General features: G+C 48.0%; 2 protein-coding genes across 3 annotated transcripts in view; one reads left to right on the top strand and one right to left on the bottom strand.

The window, feature by feature from the left end:
• PLD1 (phospholipase D1) overlaps positions 1–26,961 on the bottom strand; it is a 117,092-nt gene that overhangs the window by 71,510 nt on the left and 18,621 nt on the right. The window contains exons 1-3 of one of the 2 annotated variants that reach the window (XM_080604223.1): positions 26,669–26,848; positions 25,620–25,776; positions 21,241–21,363 (exon numbers count right to left, since the gene is read on the bottom strand). The gene's annotated coding sequence lies outside the window, so the exon portion shown is untranslated. Of the gene's footprint in view, positions 1–21,240; positions 21,364–25,619; positions 25,777–26,668; positions 26,849–26,961 lie in introns of those variants that run through there. The other variant, XM_080604224.1, reaches the window with a different exon arrangement.
• Positions 1,295–8,451, top strand: TMEM212 (transmembrane protein 212). Its single transcript, XM_080605438.1, is given in 3 exon segments — positions 1,295–1,658; positions 1,660–1,904; positions 7,052–8,451. Coding segments are annotated over 3 exon segments (828 nt in total). The 5' UTR covers positions 1,295–1,469; the 3' UTR covers positions 7,446–8,451.

The following is a 26,961-nucleotide window of genomic DNA, read 5'->3' on the forward strand; positions in this document are numbered from 1 at the left end:
ATACGGATTGTTAGCCGTTCTGACCATGAGAAAGGCATTAGGGTGTCTATTGGAAACACTCAGGCAGAACAGGGATCAGAGCTCTGCTTCATGTTATTAAGACATTCACACCGCCCTAACCAAATTAAATGGAGAGCTAAGTCCCATAAAGCTATTAGGCTCTCTTTCTTCCTTCTGCATGCATGAAATTACATTTTAAAGCTACGTGTGATCTTTCAGAGCCTCTAAAGGGGTCAGGCACTAGGCACATCTGGCACGCCGATATTTTCATTCAGGAACATGAGGTCATCCTCCGAGTTGCATTCCTGAGTCGGTAACGTGTAATTTTCCACATGTCACTTAACTGACTTGCACATTGAACAGAGATTAATATTAATTTAGTAGAAGCTTGCGCATATTTAACAGAATTGAGAGCCCTGCTAATTGTGTTTTAATTAAAGTAGAAGGGGAATAATGTTTGATAGAGAGGGTCAGCGTTACTTGAATAAACACGCTGCCCACAGCCCGCCACGCTACGCCATAAATCACTTCACCAGCAGGGTGAATTAGATATTGTGGGATCTACAGAGGCACAAATTCAACGGTAAAGTCACCACTTGCTAAAATTGTCACTGCCTGCCCCCACTGGAGGGGACGCTGACACCCCGGTGGCTTGGGGAGCACCACAGGGTGCCAGCTGGCTTACCCTAGGTGTGAGCAGCTCATCCGAGTCCCCTGGTAGCTCCTCTGGGGGAAGCAGGGACGTGCCCCGGGGCACGTGGTGGTACCCCGTGCCACCCCACCTGGCGGCAGCGCTCCAGAGGGGCCACGGGTCTGGAAGGAGCGTGCTGGGTATCAGCAGAGCGCCTCGGGGACTGCGTGTGATGAAGTACACAGCACAACCGCTTTGGCTCTTGCAGTCAAAACATTTGCTGTTGCAGGTAGGGAGAAACAGGATTGCTGTGTGATGAGCGCTGGGAGGCACCCGCTGCGAGTCCCTCTGAAATGAAAGGCCTTCCTGCCACCAGGAGCAGATCCTAGGCCTCAAAATGTCCCTGCTACAAACACAGTAACTCCAAAATAACTCCCCCTGGGAAGAAGGCGGTCCTGCTCAGGACGTAGCCACGTCCTGCGGATGCTCCTGCCACCGAGGGTGCTGGTTTCGCGCTGGCTGTGACGGGCAGGGTCAGGGCTGGCACTCAGCACCCTCGCTGCTGGCAGCAGGTTTCTGGCTCTCCGTGCTGCGAAGCGGTCTGTCCTCCTGGGAAGGCAGGTGAAGGAGGAATTCAGAAATCCCAGGACGGGCTTTCTGCAGCCGAAAGCGAAGGGCAGTAACTCAGATTAAATAAAAAAAATAATTAAAAAAAAAAATCACATATTCCTGGGGGTGAAGGGGCCTTCTTTAATACACTGCAATACCGCCTGTTTCTGTAGGAACATCTGAAGATAAGCAGCGTAGTGCTTTCTGGTGCCAGGTAAACAGCTCGCACATGCCATGGCTACAGTCTCTAAGGAGCTTCTGTTTATTAGGAAACGTCCTTGCCTTGGCTTCAGCTACAAACCCTTGCTGTGAATCCGGCAGGCAGAGGCTCACAATGACAGTGAAGAGCCTGTACGAAGTTACCAGGGGGATACTTACTACCTTTGGGATTATAAGCATTTTTTCTGGAATTTTTGCTTTTTTTCCCCGTTTTTTCTTATAAGTCTTCGTTTGTTGGATGGAGCGTTTGCCTCGCCAGTCCCATCTGGAAAGGAGCTTTGGTAGGCAGAACAAAAGCTTTATCAAAGATGTCAGTGATGCTACAGAGACTTAAAAAAATCAGCTGTCTGAATTATTTATTTCTGAGCTCCTGCAAACTCTTTTTAAAGAGAAGTTCACAGAATTACCTGAAACTAAAGAGAGAGGCTCCTGGAGGCTCTTGTTAAGGCTTAAAACTGCAGTAAATATCGGTGTATTGATTATTACCCATGACCTGCTGATTTTTACTTTCCATTTGCAGAAGCAGTCCAAGCTTCCTCATTCTGAACCAAATTCGGACTGTTAAGACTGTCTAAATGAACACCCCCAGGGCCATGCTGGTATAAGTGAGGTCGCTGTTTAGCTCTTTGCTTCGGTTCATTCCCCAGGCTCTGGCATTTCCTAAGTTGTTCTAAGCGACACGGCGAGACAAGCACAACGAGCCGTACGGAGCAGAAGTTGAGGCAGCCACGTGGCTGTGAAATTCTCACCCTTACCGCTAGCACGCCGCACGCCTGCTGCCTCCTCGTGGGAGCCATCTGCACGGTGCCCAAACGGATCAGGTTTTTGCGACGAGGTCCTGGGGCCTCTGTGGCAGTGGGCGAAGCTCTGATGGGAGGGGAGCCGGGTCAAAAAGGGCGTCAAAAATGATTTAGCCATAGGGTTTTATAGTCATTTATTCCTGCCACACGGCTGGTAAACCACGCACCAGTTTGTTATTTTCTTTCTAATCCAAAAGGAGAAGGCAACGACAGCCTTTTCATAGCACTTTCCCTTCTGACATTCCTGATGTGCTCATATCAAGGATTTGACTACAGCACTTTATGGCCTGCCTACCCTTCCATCAACCTTGGGATGTTTATTTTGCTTCAGACATCGCTGTTTGCAGCATGCTAACAAGAACTGCAGGTCTTTTAGCGCTGCGATTTGTTTACTGCAGACATCAAAGCCTTTTCTTTCCACAAGCAAGAGCCTTCTTTGAGTCGGCGCAATCTGCAAACAGCCACGCAGCACCAAGGTGTGCTTTGTGCAGAGCAAAATAAAACCACGGAGCACTGAAGACATTTCCCTATCTGAGGTTCTAAATTTAGCTCTGCTTCGTTTCTCATTCCTCAGCTTCTCAGACTATTTGCTCCTCACCAAGAGCCCTGCAGCCTCAGCAGATCTTGCCATTGCCAGCTACAAGTTGGGCAGCAGAACACAGCTGCAAACGCGGCCCACAGAAGTGATAGCAGCTAATCTAAAACAAATATTTTGTAACATCTACGAGCAAATTCATTTCCTCGTTTCGCTTTGACAGTCAGGATGCTGTGCCATGCTAATAGAAGGCAATTTGTTGCATCAGGCTGTGCTGAGCGCAGCGAGCAGCACACCTCCAGCTCTCCGCTCAGACCCAGGCTGCAGAAGCGACAGACGTTGGCAGCAAATCAAATAAAATCTGCTGAAAATAACGCCCTAAGAAATACCAGGGCATACATTTTATGGCTTTCCTAGATGTGCTGAGGCTATTTTAAGGGCAAACGAACTCCCACTCCTTCGTGTGGTTAGGATTATTCCTTGTATGGAACATGAGGCAGTGCAGACATCGCCTCTTGTGTACCGCTGGTATTTGCAGTCATACTCCAAGTATTGACTAGTCCCAAATGTGTATCCACCACCAGAGCCTCGTGGCAGTTTCCAGAGAACATTAAGCATTGGCAGGGAGCCACAGGAAACATCTCTGTGGAGAACAACCTGGAATTTCCCCGTGGAGAAGGACCTACCAGAGGGGGCCACCAGCCCAGCTCCCTCAGGAGCTGTTCCACCAGTCACACTCCGGCTCGGAGAAGATGAGGGCACCAGGAAAGGAGAACAGGAGGACTGATCAGGAAGGTTTTCAGCCTGCAAGGAAGCAACTCAACCCAAGCTGTGTTGGCTGAAGGCTGCAGAGTAGGCAAACGCCCAAAGCTTTCCAGGAATCAGGAATGGCAGCGTGCAGGATCAGTGATGGCCAGCGATGCAGATCTACGTGGACAAAGTCCATTTCATGAGAAATGCGGATCTGCATCTACTGGGGAGGGAGGTTACTTTGCAATCACCTGGCTGTGGCTGTCAGCGTGCCTGGTCACAGCAGAGGAGACACCTTGCACAACCTGGTCCTCGTGGCAGCTTCAGGCAGGCTTGAGACCTGCTGCACGGGGCGTGGAGGAGACCAGAGAGACAGAGCAGAAGGGGCTGGGTGGCAAGAACATTGTTTTTCAACAGCTCTTAACCCTGAAAACACCAAGAGAAGATGCAAGGTACAAACAATACACAATTTCCACTAGCTTTAAACCAAGCAAGCGGTGCTGGTACAACAGGGTGCAGCCAAAGAGGAACACAGCTGTTGAGACCACCTCGCTTGACCTTGGGTGCTGCCAAGCTTGGGTTTGACGTCTGCCTTGGCAGGGCTGGGCTCACAGCCTCCCAGGGGTGAGGGAGGCAAGGAGCAGCTGTTCCCCAGTCCTGAGGTCCCCTTGGGTTGGGAGCGGGGACACGGCTCCCTCGGTGAGGCAGCCAGGCTGTGCCTCCAGTCCCAGCACTCAGGTGACCCCTGCAGAAGAACACTTTTAAAGTCCTGCCTTAAGAAATCAAACAAAATGGCAGAGCTGTAAAAAAAATAAAATAGTTTTAAGCACATCCAACTTTGGGATTGAGAGTAAAATTTCTTGCCAGAGAATTTAAAACAAACTGGAAACTGATCATTTACTCATTTAAATGATGTGCCTGGAGCTAAACCAGCAAGGCTGAATAATCTCTGTGTTGCTTTCATCCTTCTTCAATTTTTTCTTTGTTCCATCAGCCACATGTGCGTTAAGTGTAAATTGAAGAGCTCTTAGCTGGAAAAGCAGATTGTGAAAAGGGCTTGGCCCTTGTCTTATAATTCAGCTTCAGTATTACAATTACTCTTAATAGCACTCTTATTTTGTTGTATTATTTATTCTGGCTAGAACCCTCTAGGATCCCTTGAAGGCTTTTTTTTGTCTGGTGGATTTAGCCAACATCCACTCATGAATCCAGATGTTTCTGCTTTTATCCACGGGAATTTTGTGGTATGGATATGCCAAGATTATAACTTTAGGCTCAGCCTCAAGACAAGTATTCTTCAAATTCCCTAAATCATAAATGGAAAGTGCCATGAAAAACCTGGGCCCTGATGCATTTAGCGTGCCCGAATGGAAATCAAACTGCAGGACAATATTGCTCAAGGTCCTGGATCCACATTGATACTCTGCTACATCGCACCAGAACTTCCAGCCCCGAGCGTGCTATTCTCCCTGTTCTCGTACACGGGCTCTTGCTTTTAGCACATCTTCAGTCCTCCTTTCCATTCACCATCCTGCAATTAGGAGCTAAGATACATGTGGGTCCAAGATGCTTACACTGGAAAAAAGATTACTCGCTGGAAGCCAGAGTGACTGGCGGTGTGTTTAAATGAATGAAAGCCTGCCTGTTTGTGTCAGCCCACCCTAAGAAACACAGATACGCTCCCCAGTCAAAACTGGTTCTGAAAGAAGGGCAAGGAAGAAACGTGCCCTGCCCTGATGGAGACCTGGTAAGTCATGTGAGTCTCTGCCTTTGACAGCATTCTGTCAAACCCAAATGCATTCCTCCTGCGGAGTGTTGACAGCAGCGTGAAGCAGACCTTAAAATAATCTTGATAACCTTCCTTGCTGCGCTGCGTTGCCTGCGGTTTCCTTCAGGCACTCCCAACTGTGGTGTCCGGGCTTCTCCCCTGCCCCCCGGGTTTGTCGGGGTGAGAGCCCTGACGGCAGGCACGGTGGCTCAGCACCCCAAGGTAGCTCAGGAGCACAGGAATTGCAAGCAGAGCACACAAAACAGTTTTTGTTGGCTTTTCAGCAGCAAACAGTAAACCTCAGCTGGCTGTGGCCATGCTGTACACAGAGAAGCCCGCCACAGTGTGCCTGTGACCACAAAAAGCTGAATTTTAGCTTCTTCTCCAAGGAAGCTCCCAACTGGTCTTGAAGGCACACGGCCATGGCCCTGGTCCTGCCTCTGCTGTGCCTGCTCTGAGCACGGGGTGAGCCAAGGGAGCTTTCTGCCCCGCCGGTCGGAGGGGTGGTGAGCAGGGGGTGATGCAGAAGGAACATCACCGGGGGCCCCGGGGAGACGCCGCGTGGAGGAAGAGAGCTCCCCTCCCAGGAGCAGCCAGTCAGTGCTTGCTCCAAGAGCGTTACTTCTGTACCTGCAGAGCCGCGGGATCAAAGGAAATTCAAATGATTCCTAAAAGCTCTTCTAAGGCTTCCCCAGCACGGAAAAGCCTCTCAGCTGGCACAGAGGATGGAGCTGGCTCCACAGCAAACCCCTCCAGGGCAGGGATGCGCCGGGACAAGAAGGAGCCACGAGAGGCAGGGTGCTGAGGGCTCACCGCCCGGCCAAGCTCCACCTGCATGGAACAGTGGCACAGCTGCACCGAGCCTTGCAGGGAGGTTACGAGCAGCCAAGCAGCAGAGCTTTTCCACCCCCTAACTCCATACAGGACCTCAGCCATGCCCAAATCCTGCTGGGCAGAGCTGCTCAGGTAGGTGGGAAGCTCAGCGCGAGGCGCCATCAGCAGGTGCTCCGCATCCAGGAGGTGGCAAGGAGGCCGTGCGCACCGCTGGGCGATGCTCCATCATCAGTCCCTTCATGCAACCACCCGTTTCCCCCATCCGCAGGCTGTTCTTGCCGCTATCCTCATCCTTTTGGCTGACAGAGAGCAGACGTGGAGATGCCTGGTACTTTTGTACTGTTACACTATACGGTGTCACACGCAGGAGGCAGCAAGGGAGCGGCAGAGTTAATCTAGGAAATCCATTCAAAGGGAAATGTGCTTTTCCTGCTAATATTTTGGATCAAGTGTGCTGTGCAGGGCTTCCAGAGGGTGCACATTAAATAGCCCAGCAGCACAGTAGTTCTGCCAGTTTCTATCACATTTTCTGTTTTATAATGAGGAGCTTTATTAGTAGCCGAGTATGCAGCTTAAACTTTAAAGGCCACCCACTGTACTTATATGCTATATGACAACTGCATAAGTATAACTGTTCCAATTTATTCTCCTAATATTTTAGTAAAATGTTGTCTCATTGGCTTTGCCTTCCTGTAAAATTCCACATTTTTCATTGATAAGTTCATGACTTTCAAGCTACTAGGTTTTCCTTAGCATCACATCTCTTTTTGGACACGGAATAAAGGAATATAAAAAATATAAAACCCAGATTTTTTCTTTTTCCAAGCTGGAAATGAAGAAATACAAATATATTAAGCTGTAGTTTAGATTTTTTTTTTTTTAAATTCTCTCAGCAGGTCATAAAGTGATAAAGTGCTTTTGTCTCCGTTTCAGTGGGAGGCCGGTTTTGCCTTGGGCACACTGAGCACCACGGGCGCCTCAGTGCAATTTGCTGTTGCCATCCCATCTCTCCTCCTTGGCCCATACTGCTACTACTCGCTTACTGGGATCACTGGGACCAACTACCTGGGCGACGCAGTCCCGGTCCCATTCCCGTACACAGACTTCCCAAATTTTTGCATAGACCCAGCACGCTCCGAGTGGTACCACCTGGCCCTGCAGGTCCTAGACCTGTGCTCGAGTCCGGCCACGTTCTGCGCTTCTTCGGCTGTTGTGATCAAGCTCACGATGAGACTGCTCCAGCTGAGATGCTTAAATGTGAGCGTGAGCTGTGATGGGGAAGGGGGATTGTCCCCATAAAGCTGTAATACAGCCAGGAGGGTGACGGGGATGTGCAACCCTGAATGCATTTGCACCACATCTGCACTTTAGTACCTGGCCTGAAACCACATGCATCATTCCCAGTTTAAATCACTTTATGAAATAGCAATTTGGCCCTTTTTACCCTTTTCATCCCAGCATCATTCCCAATAAAGGGACACGATGGTAGCATACCTAGCTAGGGCCTCTGATTTTAAGGGCTGATCAGAACTTCATGGACGTTAGTTTGCTTTTGACATTAAAGGAAGCAGACCCTGAGGATGTGCCTTTCTGCTCTTCCTTACAACCGAACGCTGCACTGGCGTTAACACACGGAGCAGACAGCCCCGGTACCTGCGTGGCACACGAGGTGTCCAAGCCCGTCACCGCTCAGCGTGCATTGAGCCGAAGGCAGCAGCATCCTGACAGCCATGGTGGGAGGACGAGAGGTGATGGGAGGAGCAGTACCAGGAGGGACAGGCGTTCAGGTTCAGGAGAGCCAGGACCCACCACCACGCTCCTGCCATGAGACAGCATCGATCTCCTCCGCCCCACGCAGCTGGAGGACTCGCTGCTGGTTCAGACATTGAGAAGTGTTTCTCTGCTAAGGAAGATCTCACCTTTCACACCTCCAGTCCCTTGGTTTTTTTTCCCTTTAACCTTTGTTGGGAGCCAGTCTCGAGCCCACTAAAATAACAGTGTTTCCATACCAACTGCCCAGAACTGGGCTCCTCTGGGACACTCGAAGAGGCTGCTGTCAGAACATACCCAGCGCTTCTTCCCGCTCCAGCTTCGCGCCCCACAGCCTCTTCCCATCCGTTCCCCCACAAACCTCGGGGCACAGCTGTGTTGTCTGTAGGTGCCACCCTTAACACCGAGAGGTGCTGTAGGCACCCGTCGAGCAGTCGGTGCCCCAGCGATGCCCGAGCCGGGCACACAGCAGCCGGGACACCAGTCTGTGGGGGCGGCAGAAAGGCCGGAGGTGTCTGTCTGAAGGACTGGACAGCTGTTGGGTTTGGTAATCCCGTCAGCTTTATTAATAATATTCATAATGTTCATGCCCTCCCTGGTATTTTACAGGCAGCATGAAGCGATCCTTTGTTATTAACACAGGCATTGCTTTGCTCCCAATCCACAGCATTTCTCCGCCCGCCCTCCCCGCATTTCCACCACCCCTGCACCCCATTGGCAAAGCCCTGCGACTGCTGAACTCTCCGGTCCCAGCCCGGCAAAACCCTAAAGCTTTGGCCTCACCCAGCCCAGGAGCACCCCCAGGCACCCCCTCTTCGAGTGGGGCAGGATATTTGCCATATTTGCCCTTTGCAGAGCCAGGCCCAGCACTGCCCCGTACCTTGCCCAGAGACTGCCTCCAGCTGACCACCCCATTGATCCGCCGCTCTTGAGGCCCTTCCAAAACCCCATCCCTCCCCTGCAGCACTTCTGTCTGCCCTCAGACAAAGATTTATGAGGGTTACCCACAGATGTGGCTGCAGAAGCAGTCTAAAAGGGTTTGTAGCAGTGCCACAAGCAATGCTCCTCCAGGCCCAGTCCTCGCTAAGTCGCTCCGAGCAGGACACGACCGCAGAGCAAGCTCCGAAGCGAGACCTGGGGAGGCAGCGTGGATGCCTGCCAACCTGACAATGGGGTTTCATTTAACGAGCACGGATTTAAGTGTGGAAATCAAATATGAAACAGTCGTAGCCAGCATTGTCTGCATTCTTGGAGTGGCACTGAACTAGCAGCGAGAAAAGAACCGAGACGCTGGCCCAGACATGCTCCAGCTGTCTGAGCCTACCTCTGCCCTCCTCCGCTGAATGCAGCCATTCAGCTTGTTTTCATTTCATTATTGGATGTTATTTTTGCAACCTGGGAAAAGAATAGAAAAGGGAAAAAGGTCCTTAAAATGCTTTGGGGTTTATTTGTTAAGAACTAGCCCCTTTCTTTCCTTTTTATCAGAGCTAAATAGCACAGACTTTAAGGAGCGCGTGAGGCCAGTGGCATTATCAGTTAGGCACTTGTTTCTCAAACACAGCCCTTTATCTCGGAGGGAGCAGCATTTGCGTTGCTGGGGTTATTCACGTCAGTTGTGCTCATTTAGAGCTGAGCAACATGCAATTAAATAGCCATATAAAACACCCACTGGACGAGCAACAGCTGCCTACAGGTAACCTGAAATTTCACGCACACACCTGCCAAATGTTGCAGCTCTACCCCTGTAAATTCCCCTCTGCACACAGGAGCAGAGCAAGCCCTTTCCCATCGCCGTGGCTGGGTGAACAGCAGGCACTCCTTCCCCAGCACGGCTCAAGTCAAGCCTTTAATGACTTGGTTAAAAGCCTGACGCTGCAGATCGCTGCTGGCAGGAGTGCTGCTCCACCAGCCCCGGGGGCAGACATTCCCTCCCTTCCCTGCCTTTCTGAAGAGCAGGACCTACTCATTTTTAGTGTTCAGGAATTCACATCCAAGATCTGATGATAATTTATTTTCCTCCTTCATATCAATTTTGCTTTACAGGTTAAATGTCAGCACGTACCTCCTGTGTCCCCCAGCTGGGGACACTGCACCCTATGAAAAGCCAAACCCTTGCCAAACAAAGGGCAGGATTATATTGTTCCCCCGGAGCAGGGTGGGAGTTTTGTCAGTTGGTGGTGGACCTCTTTTAAAAAAAGAAAAAAAATCAAAAACCTGCATTTTAGTGCTGATACTGCTTCAGCACAGCAGTAAGTTCTCACTGATCCTTCACATTCCTTTTTGAAAAGGAAGAACATTGTGTTTTGACATTTCATGCATCTTTCTCTTGGGGACAGAGTCACAAATGCCAAACCAGAACCTGGTTTAGGTCTTGCACATTCCTGGATTAGTCCTGGCAAGAGGTCAGATGTGCTTTAATATGAATTCTCTCTCCAAGCATCACTTTGTAACAACATTCAAAACAGGTCTATAATTTGACATTTGGATACTTTAAGGTCCAGCAAGATCAAGGTGCACATACAATAACCACTCGCTGCACCCAGATCATTGCTTCCCAGTGAGCGATGTTGCTCTAAGTATTTGACTAGGCATGTTCATAGCTTATTTTCACCTTACCCCAGCCCATCCAACAAGGGAAGAGCCCCTCCTGCACCAGCCAGACCCGAGCAGGACCCTCACCCCACGACCCTGGAGACCCCACATGCTGTGCTGCTCCCCCCATGCACCGAGCCAGCCTGCCAGGCAAGCCGGGGGCCTGAATGCTTTCAAGTGGGTTGGGAGATCAGAAAGGAATTTGGGAAATTTTCTGGAATTTATGAATGCCATTTTATGGCATTCAAATTAGATCATTTCCTCTTTCATCCTGGCTTTCACCTTTTCGTAATTTTTAAATTTTGTTTAATGAAAATTTATTCTCCTATTAGAATTGAATTTCCGTTCATTAAGGATGAGAGGATGATTTCAAGCAGTGAGTTTCGTAAGTTCTTCCAAAGCCAGAAACCTTAAACATATGCTCAACACCAAGCCTACAAGCAATCCCATTTACCTTAATAGGAGTGCTTATCTCTAAGCATGTGCATAAGTGGTTTGTTGGCAAAAGCTAGTGCTCGCTCCCTTCCAGATGACCCTATTTAATATTTACCAATATTAATCTGCTCAGTAACTATAAACACCAGAAAAAAGCATTGAATTAGCTCTACAAAAAGCTTTTCCAAACAGGACTTTAGCTTCTCCAGGAGGGTCAAACAGTTCCATGCCTGAGCAGTCTGAAAGGGACTGGGGCTGACCCAAAGCCACAGGAACCAGTGAGAGGGTGTCGACTGATTTTACCAGCCCGGGGATGGGATCCTGCATGAACAAACACCTTTCTGGTTTTGGCACTGCGACTAGGAGGGATAACAAAGGCTGTATGCTGACATTAAGAGAGTTTGTTTTATTTATTGACATCCTGTTAACCTCCAGCCTCCAGTGCACTTAAAGGAAGCTGTTAATTTAATGGTTGCATCAGAAAGATATGACAAAACATGTACTGCTGAGCAATGATGGAAATCTCCAGGCCTAACACCAGCCTTAACACCTGCACAAGGCAGCGGCTGCACGGAGCTCTGCACAGAGCATAAGTCTGAAGAATTCACCCTTGAAAAGGAAAGTTTTCAAATCCAATGGGTAATAGCTGATACAGACCCTAGCAACAGCCTTTGGTAGAGGCCTCCACTGTAAAAGCTGTACTCCAGCAGCAAAGCATCTCTAGGTCCCTGTTTCCTTCCAGTGGGATTGATGCAGAGTGGCTGGATTAATCCTCTCCCACTGCTTGGAGTTAAAGCTGCCCACAGGGCTGTGAAGTGTTCTCAGCAGTCCTCAAGAACTAGGAAAGGTTATTTTGCTATTAAGCCCGGGCACAATCTGATCTCACAGCAATGCCATTTGAGTATAGGTGGTGTCTACTCCACCAAGACAAACTGTCATTGTGCATATATGCCAAGGAAAAAGGAAAGTAATGGGAAGACTAAATTAAGCATCTCATTCTGGGCAGTAAACCGTAGAAAGATAAAGGCTGTGATTCAACAAAATATTTTGGCACATACCTGGCAGCAGACACGAGGACGACAACACAGCACTTATCAGGCTGAGTTCAGTAACTACTGTGCTCATGGCAATCAGGATTCCCTACAAGCTGGATGGGACGTGAATTACAGCCATGTTGTAAACCTGTGTTTTTCATTCCTGGACTGTTTTCCCCTCACCTCCAGCCATCAGCCCTCGTGTTGAAGTACCGCTGAACTTAACCACAGGAGCCAGATCACAAGATTATACACTTAAAACTGGAGATGAAAAGCTTCAAGTGTTTTGAAGTGATGAAGCCATAGTCTTTCCACTCCCTGCTCAGACAGTCATATTTATACCCCAGAAAGCCCTGTCACTTACAAAAGCAAAGCAGGAAGATTGTTTTATTTTATTACCTCCATGTTCGTGGCTCAGGCCAGCACTCACACTCCGGTTTAGTCCCTGCTCCCTGACCCACATCTGATGCTTCTACAAATTTGAGCACTGACTTTCCAGGCATGAGACTGCGGACTTGTGTCAAAGTTCTTCAGGATACTCCTGCAACTCCCAACAGTGCTACAGTCACTGACTGTTGGTTGGTCTCAGCTTTGCCTTTCCTGTAAAGCAGCCCAGCACCTCCAGCCAGCCAGCCTCCCCAGGTCTCCTGAGCAGCTGCTGCTGTCCTTTCCCTGAGTCTACTCCCTCACTCTTCAGCCCATGGCTCAGGGTCAGCATCATCCTTCATTCCTTTATCCCGCTGCTCACATTTTTCATCCACTAGCTCCTAACACAAAATGGAAAGGAAAGTTCCTTACAGCTTCAGCCAACCCAACCTCCTGAAGTCTTTCTGCCCAGAGAGACAATAACTACGGCCCAAGCCAAGATACTATCTCTTCCAGACGAGGGAAGTCTGGCAACCCTGATAGCTAATGGCCTACGTAAGCCCGTTACAATTTCACTTTTCATAATTCAACTAGTTTCTTAACTGCGTGGAAATGCTATATGGTATTTATGGAAAGTTCAGCGTTACTCAATGTTACTACAGTTTTGGAAGCAGCAATGCTGTTTTTAGCGGTGTTGGTTAACCACAGTCCTCAACTATCACATCCACTTGATAAAGCATCTCCACATGTGTGTCCATTTCTACCCAAACAGACTGGAAAAATTTGTGAGCCACTTCAGAAAACAAAGTCACTTCTGCACACAGGTTCCTCCCCTCACCTGGCTGCACTCAGCACAGGTGTCCTTCTGCACACAGACAGCAGAATTAAAGCCTGATCCTGTAATCGTTAATCAGGCAAAGTTACAGTGGGTGACGGTCTGCCTGCCTGAATGAAGCGAGTGCCTGACAGCAGGTTCCAGACAGGAGCGTGCCGATCACCTTTTTAATCTCTTGGTTTTCTAGTCAGCAGCTCCGTGTGGGCACCAAGCATATAAAGGGTATTTTTGCTGCAAGTGTTATAGTTTCTATTTCAGTTCAGCAGACTTCCTTACTGAACAGTCACTGCCTACAAATGAGTTTTCCAATTAATACTGCAGCAGATCTAATGAAGATGCTGTGCAAGATTTTGCTACAGCACCTCCAGGTGACCAGGCTGCCACCCTTCTCCAGCTCTTCAAAAACCATGAGGCCACTTTACCAGGACAAATCAGGATCTAAGCTAAACCACCAAGGCATGGGTTGTTTTGCTTGTTTAAAATAACGACCGCAGCACTAGATATGTCACTCTAGGCAATAAAATACTGTTTGAGTTAGTAGCAGCAGCACCCAGCTTTCTACAGGTCACCTTGCATCTCCGGGCTGTTTGCTTTAGGCTCTCACACTTTTCTGGAGGCATCTCCCCACCACCAGCTCTGCCCCACTGCTGGTAGCAGCCAGGAAAGCAGAGATGAGCAGCTGCCGACTCCTGCTGCAGCCATGGCAAAGGAGACCCAGCAGCCTATTGAAACAGGCAGCTGCCCTCTGGCTGCCACGGCAGAGCAGGATGGAGCTTTGTGAGGAGGGCTGGGTCCAACTGCCATGGCACGTGTTCAGTGCACAGGACTGACCCAAGAGCACTGCTCCTCACACGGACGGAGCATGGATCTTTATACAAGGCAAATGCTTAGGAAGCTGTGGCTACCAAACAGTACTTACAGATTTTACAGACGACCTGGAAATATGGGCTCAAACTGGAAGTTAAGTGGCATGTTTTCAAGCCTATGAAATGCAATTTGTTTCTCTGGGCAAAGGAAGGCTGTACAAGCCCACGTTGCCCAAACCCTTTACGAACACCTCGCAGTGCCAGGGGACACGTGCATTTCACCTACACTCCGTTGCCTGCCTCAAGCGTTTGGTTTTGAGCAGCTCCTGACACTTCCACCCAAGTTCAAGCTTTTAAGTTTGACTCACTTTAGGAAACACTGGACATTAATCCTACCTGCAGGTACTAATAACCAAGAAGAAAGCATCATTGAAGTCCCCTCAGCCTTTCCCTCCCCAGGCCACCTGCTGAAGATTTATCACTGACACCCTCCTTCCTGCTTTGTTTAACATCCGACTGCACCGCCAGCGCCGGTCAGCAGTTGGGATCAGTTCACCTCCTCGTCTTCTGCCTGCAGGGCAGTTAGGGTGAAGGCAAACCACATGAAAGGAGACTGTTTGCCTGCTTTTACAGCTGCACAAAAATCGCCATCTAATATGATCAAAATGCAATTTTTAACTGGCCCTGATATTTAATGGAAACTAATCCAGGAACAAATAAGTGAGTGTGACACACTGTGGAAGACTACAGAAAAATACAAAGAGATTTTACTGGCAAAGATCAAAGAAAAGGCACTAGTTAATAGCCACAGTTTCTTGAAACAAGCCCTTCCTTTGAAGACAACAGCTGATGAATAGCAACCTGATGAAGCTGATCAAGTGCCTTTGAAACAAGGTGTATATGCTCTGAAAGAAGTAATTTTCACACTGACAATATCACACGTCCTCTGAAAATTTTTAGTTACAGTAACTTGCGTGGATAGCCTGCAAGGAGAAAAGCGTGCACCTGCTCCATAGATTAAACAACCCAACTGCAAAACTGGAAGAACATTTATTCCCTCGCCAGTTACAAGTAACATCCCAGTCCCACTGCAATCTCTTGCTTTGCCTTGAGTTGAGCTAACGCTCAGCCGATTTATGGAAGCTGTGACCCAGCAGAACACTTAAGATGCCCCCATGGCCACGGGGTGCTTGCCCTGCCTCCCAGGGCAGATTCCCACCCTCACCACTGATGTTCAGTTACTGGAGCTCCCACGCAGGGAGGAAGCCTCGTGCTCTCACAGAAGGCCCGGAGTCCCAGACACTGAGCTAGGCTAAAGAAAGCAGCAACAAAGGAGGAGAAGTGGGCCTGGGAAGGAAAAGTTTGAAACCTTGGGCCCCTCCAGGGCTTTAAGACATGCACTGGAGCTTCAGCGTAGTACTGGCTAGAAGATAAAGCCAAGAAACTGAGAAACACCCCTCAGTTCCTAGCAGGGGGAGAGCAGCAGCTAAATGCTGTTGGTACAGGAGGGAAGAAAGGCCATTTTGGAACATAAGTTCCTCTAGCCTTATTCAAAACCTCACTAATGACTTCCTTCACGACAAAAGTGGTGCAAGGTGAGATTTTTCCACCCTTGAAGTGGCATTGCTCTTATCACAGGATGTCTCGCAGCAAGCAGGAATAAGCTGTAAGTAAAATTAAGTCTTACACAGAAGGACTGTCTCAAGGCCTGGCTCAGATGGCTTAAATAGGTCTTCCCAGGATTGCTTCAAAATGGGAGTGGGCCTGCAGAAGCTTTTCCACAATGCCAGCACCAGCTATTGCCCTGCTGTTAGCCTCCCACATCTGGGCTGCAGCTCTGCCCTGGGGAACCAACCCAACGTCTGCCTTCCTTTGCACAGCCCAGTCTGACCAAATAAACCCTCAGCAGTCCCCTTCATACCCAAAATGAAGGGACCCAGCTCCAAGATGACCAAGGTACAGGACAACTGATGTCATGAATTTCCAGAACTCCTTAGGCTGGAGGGTCTGCACTTGCTGAACTTTACTTACCTTCTGCAGATACCCTAGCTGCCTTCTGCAACCAGATACTGTTAGAGTGATTTCTTCAATACAAAGCTGGTTTGATTTCTGCCACACATAGCACTGGTACAGAAGCGCTCCACTCTGAGAAAATCCTCAGGGAAAATAAGCCACCAAACAAGGGTGGAGGGTAGCAGAATTTACCTCACTGGCAACTACTAGTTGTAGTAATAACATTGGATTACCTCGCTGGTCAGGTTTTACAGTGAAACTCCCAGCACAACAGCATGATGGAATGGGAAAAACACCAGAAGAGCTGAAGGATGTGCAGGGACAGGCGGCTGTTGGCTGAATAAAAGGTTGCCCTGCGATAGCTTCCTGACAAGGCTGCTGGCTTGGAGACTAAAGGGACCCAAGTCACAGCAACAGCTGTGTCACGCGTGGCAGCAGCCCCAGCCAAGCATCCCTACAGCCTCCCTGCAGCCTGCCCGGCCGATCCCTCAGTGAGCTGACTCGGCTCCCCAGCCTAACCCAGCGCCTTCGCGGGGCTCTCTCCCTGCCCACGCTGACACTGCCGTGCAGAAGCGCAAGACGTGCGGACAGTGGACCAGCTCCAAGACAAACTTGGCTAGCACAAGGAGCGTAACGAGCTAGACAAACAATAGGTACCCAAACACATTTTTCTACCCTCGTGGGATTAAAATTGCTCCCCACACGTCTAGTCCTCTGCTCTGAAGTTTATTCCTCTCTGCAGACAGGAGATGTCTGTAAAACAGAGCACTGCTGTGAGAGCATTCTGCCCTCACCTACCTGCTTTCTCTTGAATACAAGACATTTCCCCCAAATACTGGGCAGAACCCCCTTTCATTTTACAGTCAGCTTCCAAACCCCGCTGGCAGTGAGCACAGGGTGCTGCCTGGCATACATGGACCTCAGGCAGCCTCCAGCACTTTGTCTCTGGGTACTCCCCAGGCAGATCACTAAGGTTTAGTGATACTTCTTGTTACCCCCATGCCAGGTACAATCAGTTTTCTTCTATTTACATCTCAGGGAAGGGCAAAGACAAGAAAAGAGCCCAAGACCCCAAAGGGAATTTGAGCTTTACACAGCCAGACACCCCAGCCATTGACCTCTGCCAGGTGGGAGTTCCCAAATCATCACCACTTACTTCCCAGGAGGAGGCTCACAGAACACCTCCCCTGCAGCTGGTTTCATTTCAGTGTGCCAGTGTCACTTCCCCCCACGTGGAAGCTTATTTTTACTGGGAACATGTTAAATCTCATTGTTACCGCGCAGCTTTCCCTTCCTCTCCTCTATAAGAGCAGGAAGTAGATTTAGCACAGCCTAACAGTCAGGTGATAAATATTATGGACTGGGTGCAGTCAGCTATAGAGGGCTAGAAAAGCTTCAGATAAACCTTCAGTGTCAAACACCTGTACCCAATGAGGGCCATTGAGCAATACAGGCTTGGAAAAAGTGAGTAAAAGTAGTTACATTTTGTTAATCTACACATACAGAGGCACCAAAAGAGTGAATTTCATGCATCTATCTAAAAGCAGACATATAGAAATTAAATTAATACCTTATAAAAACCAGCAAGGAAATGGCTGTGTGGATACACCAAGCTCACATCATTTAGCAAGTGCAGTGAAGTTACCAGTAAAACCATTCTCTTGTTTAACTCTCAAGTGGGAGAGGTCTTTCCAATTTTCAGAAGCCTAAGGGACTCTTGGTGAGAGCCAGATACAGTAACTCAAATGTCACCATTAATTCTGAATTTTACGCTAGGCTCTAATTGACAGCAGTGATAAAGGACCACAGATGACATTTAGCTATGTTGTTTCTGTTGTCTAGTCATAGTTTTAGGGGAGACAACACTCAGATTTCAAGAGATGCCAGATAATTCAGAAGTTTCTGTAACTGGACTTTGGGGTAATATTTATAGTACACCTGGGAGCAGTCTAAACACGAATTTCAGCTTCAAACTCCGTTCCCATTCTTCCTGCCCACCCCAGTGCTCTCCAGATCATAGCTAAACCATCAGTTTAGATAAAACTCAGAAGAGAAAGTCTTTTCTTCATTTCCCCTCCAGGAACATCAAAGGCCAGAGCTGACTTTGTTCCATTGTCTCACCACCAACCCTTCCCTGGGTGATTCAGTCTGATGACAAATGGGTGACAGGGCAGCTGGCATGGTGCTGGCTACACCAAGAGCACATTTCCAGCAGCTGAGCCAACAGCACAGCTCACTGAATCCAAGGCAAAAGTTTCATTTCCCCCTTTGGATCTACAAAACCACACCTGGTTTGAGATATGGGGCATGACTTATGTGACTGCTCTCTGCTGCAGCATCCCTGTTTGCTTCAGCTCTTTTTCTAAGTACGCTTAAACTTATGAAAATTAATGAAATTAGCAGCGCTGAAAGAAATTCAAGATCCTGGCTGAATAACCTGAGATACCTAGATTCCTTTGACAATTAAAAAGCCTCAGCACAGAGCAAGCACCAGGAGCTGCTAGCTGAGCATTCAGGTTCTCTGCTCCCAGTTTGGGCAGAAAAGGAAGCCAAACAACTGAGGGCCATGGTATCATGCAGATTCTTAGCAATTATACTGGTGTTCACATCAGAAATTCAGCCCATCTCACAGCAATCAGTATTATAACTGCAGAACGTATGAAAGCTGCAGCAATATACTTATCAGAACTTCAGACGGTAATAAGCTCATTCCAGTCTGTGGCCTCGCTCACACCATAGCGTGATAGGTCCTTCACCACTCACAGCTCTGATTTAATGGGATCTGTCCCCACCCGGAGCAGAGCAGCTCCAGCACAGAGGAGCTCAGCGCCTGGCAAGCTGGGCCCGACCACCCCTCTGTGGAAGCCTCACCCGGGCTGTGAAATTGAGGCACACAAAGATGCTTGCCTGCACAGTAGTCTCTGGACGCAGTTAAAGTGTGAGCTGTGTTTTGCTGGAGATTACCATGTTGTTACTGGTTCCCTTGATACCATCAGCTCCAAAGTGTAGATACAGCCGGGGGAATGCTTAAAGAATCCAGATGCACTCCTCAGCCTTAATGTGTTTTCCTTTCCCCCAAATATTGCTATACATTTTCTGCAGTGACAGCCGTGACTCAGATACTTCAACAGAGAAGAGGAGGATCAGTTTCCTTGGTGCATGCTTATGTGTTTCAGCTGAATACCTAAGAACACAAATAGGGCACTCTGCCTTCAAGTCTAATATATCATTTTATGGAAATTACAGGAACATACTACACAGTAGCCTCCTTTCATCAAGATGTAGGCTTTTTAATATCGTAGCAAGGAATATGAAATGGAACAGTCTGCATCTCGCCCTGTTAAAGGACTTTACTAAAGACCATAAAACAATTTTCTGAGATGTGACTGGCCTGGTTCAGATCTCTTCCTCAGTACACCTCTCCTATAAGTACCAGAAATGAGCTTCCACATGAACAAGGGGAGGTTTAGGAAAAATAAACAGACTTGGAGGCATTTATATGAAAAGCACTTAAATAATCTAATCTCTGTAGCTAATTTAAGAACTCCTAGGGAAAGGAAAAGTAGAGATAAGGAATCTTAATGAGGTCAGGCCAAAAATCAACACATGATCAGCAATCAAATGCTTGCTGGCTGCCTGTTCATTATATGTGATGAGTTTGACAGTTTCTCAAGAGGAGAGACCATTACAAAAAATAGTAAAACATTCCACTAAAAACCCACTGAGCCAGTATTAAAATCTTAGTAAATAGTAAAAGCCTAGTAAAGCATTGCTAGTCACTGCTAAAGCATTGCTAAGCAACCTTTTATCCTCCTTAGGACTGGATTAGCTTCATCACAGCAATAACTAAGAGTCCTTCATCCTCACTCGCAATGCTGAGTTTGAAGTGCTATGTAATTTTCTTTGAAATGCCAGTGAGAGCTGCCACTCCAATTCCCAGCCCCTGCTGAGGCAGGGAGAAGCTGTGCTGAGGAAAGCTTGTCCGTAGCCACCAGCAGTCAGAAGCCAGGCTACAGGACATCAACTAATTTACCTTAAGAGACTTGCAATATTTATTCACCCTCACACTTTAATTCTTTGTGATGGATAATCAGCAGCTGATATCCCTCTCTAGTACCGATCTAGAGACACCTAGCTTTGTTCTTGCCTTAAGCTCAACTACCTGCAGTCAGAATTTCTGCTAAAGCACTATTTAACTGCGGTAAAGACCAAAACCAGGAAACTGCTGGGTGTAGATCTCACTGGACTATTACTGAGGCAGCAGTTTGCTGCTAGGCATTGCCACCATCTTCCATCTCTAATCAGTATTCCATTTAGATTTGTACCACCTTAGCAGGCCCTCTAAAGTGCTCTTTCCCTGGATGTTAGTGATAAATCACCTACCAGGGTGTACAACCAGGCTGACGGCAAGCTAGCCTAGTCTAACCTACAAGCAAGCTCCAAAGAGAAGAGGTAAGGGAGTTCACCAGCATCAACCTGATCTGAAACCCAGAGTGATTACAGGTTATTTAGAGACCAGTGCCAATAACTTGATATTTCAAAAAGCCCATGGAGCCTAAGAGAAGCAAGTTCAGAGATTCTTCTGAGTCTCTTAGTGCCCTCTCCCCTGGGGGAAGAGGTGTTTGGGAAGCAACATCCAGGGACCCATTTACTTCCCAGGCTATAGCAGAAAGTGGTGAGCTCCCAGCCACCTCACCAGCCCTTCTTTGTCTCTACCTGAATTTCATTTTTATATCAGCATAGATATATTGAGAATAGCACTCCCCTGCCTATGCACACTGCTTTAACAAAGGTGCACCCATTGTCATCTTCAGTCTGACAGATGTGGATTATCACCAGCTGGACCTACAGCACAGATTTAATGAACACGTAGGAATTACTCACATAGCTATCTACTTCAGTTGGTAAGACAAATAGGCTGATAATTTGTTGTGAACAAGAATTATTCACTCCAGAAGTTATCGCCTGTGCCTACATAAGGTATCCGCTAACAATAGTTTTTGTAATAGAAGAAAATCAGTTCAGATATGACACTTGTTCCTTTCAAGTGCAAACAAAATATGTACTCTGCTATTGTGCCTCTATCAGAGCAAGCATTTTAGAGCAGAGAAGAAGTAACATGCAAGTCAGAGCCTGTTACCTGTTATCTTTGGTCTATGATGAACTCCAAAAAAAAAATCAATACCCATTCCCAGAGCCTGGGTTCTGAGACAGACAAGGTCAGTTCCTACACTGTTACTCACATGGATGAAGAGATACTCTTCCAGAAGCAGAAGGGCTAGCACCAACATGGCAGTCTGGGGAACTCCTCCTTGATCCAAGCAATTCATCTTCCAGCTCATGAGGAAAAGGTACCATTTGCTTTCCTGAAAGACAGTACCCAAACAACCTGGTTAGGTTTCATCACATGCTGACACAGAGCAGCCAGGACCCCAGCTGCTCTGTGGTGGAAAGAATCAAGGGCAAGCCCAGCACAGGCACTGCCTCCATCCCACAGAGACTGAGCACAGGGGCAAGCGCCACCAACAGCCCCAGACACAGCACAAGACAAGCAGGCCCAGGGCCACCCCTCTCAGGAACAGAAGGAAACAAGGCCACACATACAAGGAGCCCTCCAGAACGCATCCAACTCTAGCGCAGGCCCAAGGAGGCAGCAGTAAGGCTGAAGACTGACAGCCCAGTAGCTCAAACAGAAGTAGAGGCCCTGGGATGAGCTTAAATAGGGCCCAGGGACCATGGGCAGGGCGTGGGTGAGGCCTCAGGTGAGGCTGCTCAGGGCCATTAAGCGCAGGCAGGGCCCTGACACGTACACCTGCTGAAGACGTTCACTTTATATAGGGTGTATGAAGCTATACTGATCCTTTCCTGTGTGAGATCAAAAGCAGATGCCACTCACACACCAGACCCTCTCCCCAAAGCACCCTGTGATGAAGTTGGCTCTGCCGAGCCGTGGGTCTCTGGTGGCGAGCAGCCTGCTCCCGGATCAGGCCTCACCCAGGCTGATAAAAGTACTGGGCGGGCAGCATGCTATGGTCACATTTAAGCTAATTTTTGTCAGAGCTCCCAAATTTCCTGGGTTAATGCCACCTCAGGAAAGGCCCATCACTCCTTTGAAAAACCAAGTCCCCTTCACTTGGTTTGACTTCTTCGCACACCAGCACCCCTAGGGCAGAGCTCAGGGGGACAAAAATGCCTAGCTTTAAGCAGTTGGATTTGAGTAAGCGTACGACAAATGTATTTTCCCTAAAATCCATAATGTAGAGGCAGTGTTGCCCACCCTTCCTTCCACATCTTCCCTGTCTGGGGCCGACTCTTCTTCCTTATCTCCAGCGAGCAGTCCTGACATTCTCCAGATACACGCATGAGGTCATGCAGAGAATTTCTGGCCAAGTACGCTGCTTATCCACAACGCTTACACGTACAGAAGGTTGGGGACATCTCCCCAGATCTGAGCCGAAGGGACAGCTTTATCTCTGCAGGAGTCCCACAGACACAATACGGCTGTTTGCCCCGGGCTGTGCCTCTGCCTCACAAGGCCCCCACAGTTTTCAAGGGAACAGATTACAGGGCTGTGCCAAAACTGGCAGCTTCCTGGAGAATTTGCTGTAGCGAACTTTAAACAGGTTGAAGGTAAAGAGGACATCCAGTAACCCATGGGTTGTGGGGTAATGGAGAAATAAAACAGGAGAAAGAGAGGACTGGGAAAAACCGCGTGCTAAAGAAATGGTTTCTTCTGCAAAGCCAGGCCGGAGCTCTGTGAAAATAGCACTGGTTGCTAATTAAACTGCTCCTACTTGTTACGTTTCCTTTTCACAAACTTACTTCTCACTGGTATAAAGACAATGAAGAACTTTCATTTTTGACTAAAGCTGATGTGCCAAATTGTGAGCTCAGTTAAACTGGTGGAAACGCACATAAAACGTTTCCTTAGGGAATGGGAATCGAGGGGTTCGGAAAAGAGCCCCGGTCGCACAAATGGAGTTTCATTATTTGGTATGTGAGTTCATTATAAGTGGGCTCAATTATATTTCATCAGTGAGGACATAATAGCCTTTTCATTCAATGTATCTAGTTGAGTTGAATGCTAAGCACATCTGATGCAGCTTTTGGAAAAAAAACAAAACACGAACAGTAGCCATGTGAAAAAACAAACAAAATGACTAAGGCATCTCGGTGCCTCAGCAAGCTCTCTTTTCTCACGGAGCCATCGGATAAAGAAGTGAATGAAGTACAGTAGCTTAACATGCACTGCATGAGGGTGTGCGGTGCCACATTCGCTGATTTACTAACTCGTTTTGTTTGAGGGGCACTTGAAAGGCTTTGACATTTACAGCTCTGTAGTCAAATGTGAAAGGAAAGAATAGATTCTGTATCTCCAAGCTCCCAGCTGCTGGTAAATGTCTACTGAAAGCGCCAGCGAGCCCCATGAGATCAGGAGGCACTGTTAGCCGCAGAGCTTTCCAGGTTTGTCTGCGAACGCTATTAGAGCAAATACGTCAACAGTCAGGAGGGTTAAAAATGTAAATCTACCTCTCGGAGAGATGCGAAGTCTCTCAATGGAGAGCTGCAGTGCCTTTACCACGTTTGCTATTCAAACACCGTGCGAGCTGGATTCAGACGGCAGCCTAGAGCCTGTGGTCAGCAGCCATGCATCAGTTCCTGAGCACACACTGCGTATCCTAAGATACTAAAGTCAAAAGGGTTTAGGATGTTTTCCTGGGCTTTAATTGCAAGAGCAGTTTTGTTTCTGTGTGAGTCACACGCTATACAAATGTTTGCTCTACTGTAGGTCTCCTACTTCACAAGGACCTCACAGTTTTCAAGGATATAACACACACAAACAGCACCAGGAGCGCAACGAGCAATCTGGTGAAGTTTCCAGCTCTGCAGTAAACCATGCTGTTCTCACAGACACAAACGTTACATCTGATTTGTCAAGCCTGAAAGCCTTTTGTCTTACAAGTCAGTCAATGGAAACTGCTTTTGACAGTGTGGGTGTTTCCAAGCTCTTCAGTTCAGGGTGAGCAGTGTTGGTGTCGGAGCCTTTGGCCCAGCATCATTTTTTGACTGCCGTGCAGCGCAGCTTTTGTTTGCCTGCTGCTTGCTCACAGGCAACGCTGGAATTCTGCAGCTGTATGTACATCCAGTTATCCTGTCCTTCCCACCTGTTTGGAGGACCCTGCCTATGCTGTTAGGTTTTTTTGCCTACATGAGGAGTTGCATGGTAAAGACTGAGGGGAGCAAAGGAAGGAGGAGGGTGGAGCAGGAGATGGAGGAGAGGAAAAAGCCAAGATAGCAATGGAGTGGGAAAGCAACACAGAGATACAAGGGGAATATGAGAATTAAGACCAGCAGGGAAATGATAACAACTGTTTTCACAAGAGGGATGGGGTGGTGCTGATCATATGTAGACTGCATGTGAAATATTCTTTTGGGGTTTTTCCTACAGTTTTGCTTGATTGGAAACCTGGATGGAGAGCAATATCCCTTCCTTCCCACAGAGGCCAGAATATGGGGGAAGAAAGTGGGAAGTTGCATGCTTGGGTGCAATCCGTGGACGGGAAGCATTGCTGGTCCTGGAGTGTAGACATAGCCTGTTTTAAATATGCTCAGGGAGGACAAGAAATAGGAGGCAGCCCTACTCTGCCAAACTAACTGGGTGCACTAATCTGAAAGAAGTTTGAAAGCTGGTTCCAGAGATCACTGACAATATCCATTCTTGCAGTTACACATTGTCGTCTCCATCATCTCAGAGACTCATCTGGAAAACAAACTCCTTCTTGAAAGCATATGTGAATTTGCACTCCTCTTCCTCCAGGCTGAGCTCCGCTAAACTGCTCGGCTACAAAACACATTCGCCCTTCCCTGGACTAGGCATTATTAAGATCCATTATTTTCTGCTGCACTCACATCCACACTGCCTGGATCAATGCCGGGGGGATGCCCCAGGGCAGATGGATCCGTGTCCGCTCTCCTTTCCCACATCCTGTGAAGAGGAGCCACTGCATATTGAAACGGCAGAACCCTGATTTTTCTTTTTCAGCATTGTATTTTGGTTGCCAGTCCCTGCCCATCCTGTGTGCAGTGGCTCTGCAGAAGGAAATTCCACTTTCCCAGCTTTTGGGGAGGAGGCATCAACGGGAAATTCATTCCCTTCCTCAGGGGTGCCAGAACACCACCTCCTGTTTCCCATCCTACTGCAGCAAGAGAAGGCCATGGGTGTCCTCACGAAGGTACGTGGCTCTTGCAGTGCCAAACGCAGCACTGGTGAGTTGTTACAGTGAGCAGAAAAGTGGGGTATTCTATTTATGTTTCTATCTAAATGGCATTGTTTAATAAATATGGACAAATTCCCCAGAATTGTCTGCTGAAACACAAATCACACATAGCTTGGATTTCACTTAGAATAATAGATTCGCTTCTCCTTTTAGAGGTTCCTATTTATCACATCTCATGCTCAAAACTTTTTAATTAAGAAACAATGCTGTCAACATAGACTTTTGTGCACTAAAACAATGCAGTGGAAGAAAGGCTGCTTTGCTCATTTTCTATTGCACATGAATGACTAACAACACTCTGTGAGAATGTCTTTTGAAGCACACAGTTGACCACTGCCACCCACCATGCACAGCTCGGGTCTGATTCCCCCCATGCACAGATCAATTCCTTGGGCTTTATGTTTCTTGAAAACGTGTATGACATCTTTAGATTGGGGATAAGGTCAGCACTGTATTCCTTGCCTCAGCTGATGAGTTTCCTGGCTTGATTCATGTTGACTTCTACCGAAAGAGAATATAAAATCGAATTGTAACTAGCATGTGAGAAAAAATAAATTAAGTAAAACAAATCATTCTTTTCATCTGCTCTGATGCTGGCAATAAACGTCACTGTAGCTGTGAAATGCAAATGAGTGGGGGCTTTCACTGCCTGACAGCAGACATCACATCACCGGAGAGATGGCCTTGAGATCCCTGCCAGTGGCAGGCACAAGCCATCCCTATGGCAACTGAAGCGGTGGCTTGCATGGAAGAGTAATACTGGGAAAATGCTTACTTAATATGCTCTAGCAGCTGAAAATAAGTCAGCGCCACAGAGGCAGTCTGGCTTCTGCAGATCACATCAAGGGTTTCTTCCCCTGCTGGCAGTAGGGACTGCCACCAGGTGCGACTCGGCTGAGCTGTGGGGACGTACCCCTGGGTGTCCCTGGGTCCTGGCCCTTGGTTGTTCTGACCCAATCTGACCATACCACACAGTGACCCTCATCTGGCACACGCACACAGCTCTCCTCCCCGTAAAATCGAGAGTACAGAGGAAGGAGTGGAACTTGGGCACCGAGCAGACAACACACCCAGGCTGAGGAGCTGTCTGAGCGCTGCGAAACCCGCGTTCCTCTGGCCAGACACAGCCAGGGGACTAAAACTGCTTCCAGCACATCCTTTCATAGTCTGCTTTCCACGCCGTGGATGGAGGCCTTTGCAGAACAACGCTGAAATGCTCCAGAATCTCAGCAGCGCTTACTGAGCGGGAAGACAGCAGGTGTGGGGGCAAGCGGAGCGACTCAAATCCATCCTGGCCTTCATGTTGGCGCTAGAGCTTGCTGCCAAGAGAACCAGAAGAGTGTTGCCACCATATGATGCCACGACTCAAAGGGAACAAAGGTTTGTCTCATACCTTTGAGCTCTTACAGCCAGTAATTGTTCCATGGATTGCTTTTCTCATGGTGGACAACTGCCACCACCAACAGCCTTTGGTTTTTCAACATCTACCTCTCCTTTTTCTATTTTTTTATTAGCAATGATTATAGGGAAAGGCAATCATCGTTAAAAGTAGGGGTGAGATAGCAAAATTTACCTATAAGAGGCAAAAAACAATGGACAAGAATTAATTAAGCACCAATAGGAAAACTGGTTTGTTCTGATAATTCTAAATAGAGGTTTAAATAAGGCAGGAGCTTTAATTTACAA

This window comes from Anser brachyrhynchus (genome assembly GCF_964034855.1).
Source record: "Anser brachyrhynchus genome assembly, chromosome: 9".
In the NCBI taxonomy this organism is placed as follows: Eukaryota; Metazoa; Chordata; class Aves; order Anseriformes; family Anatidae; genus Anser; species Anser brachyrhynchus.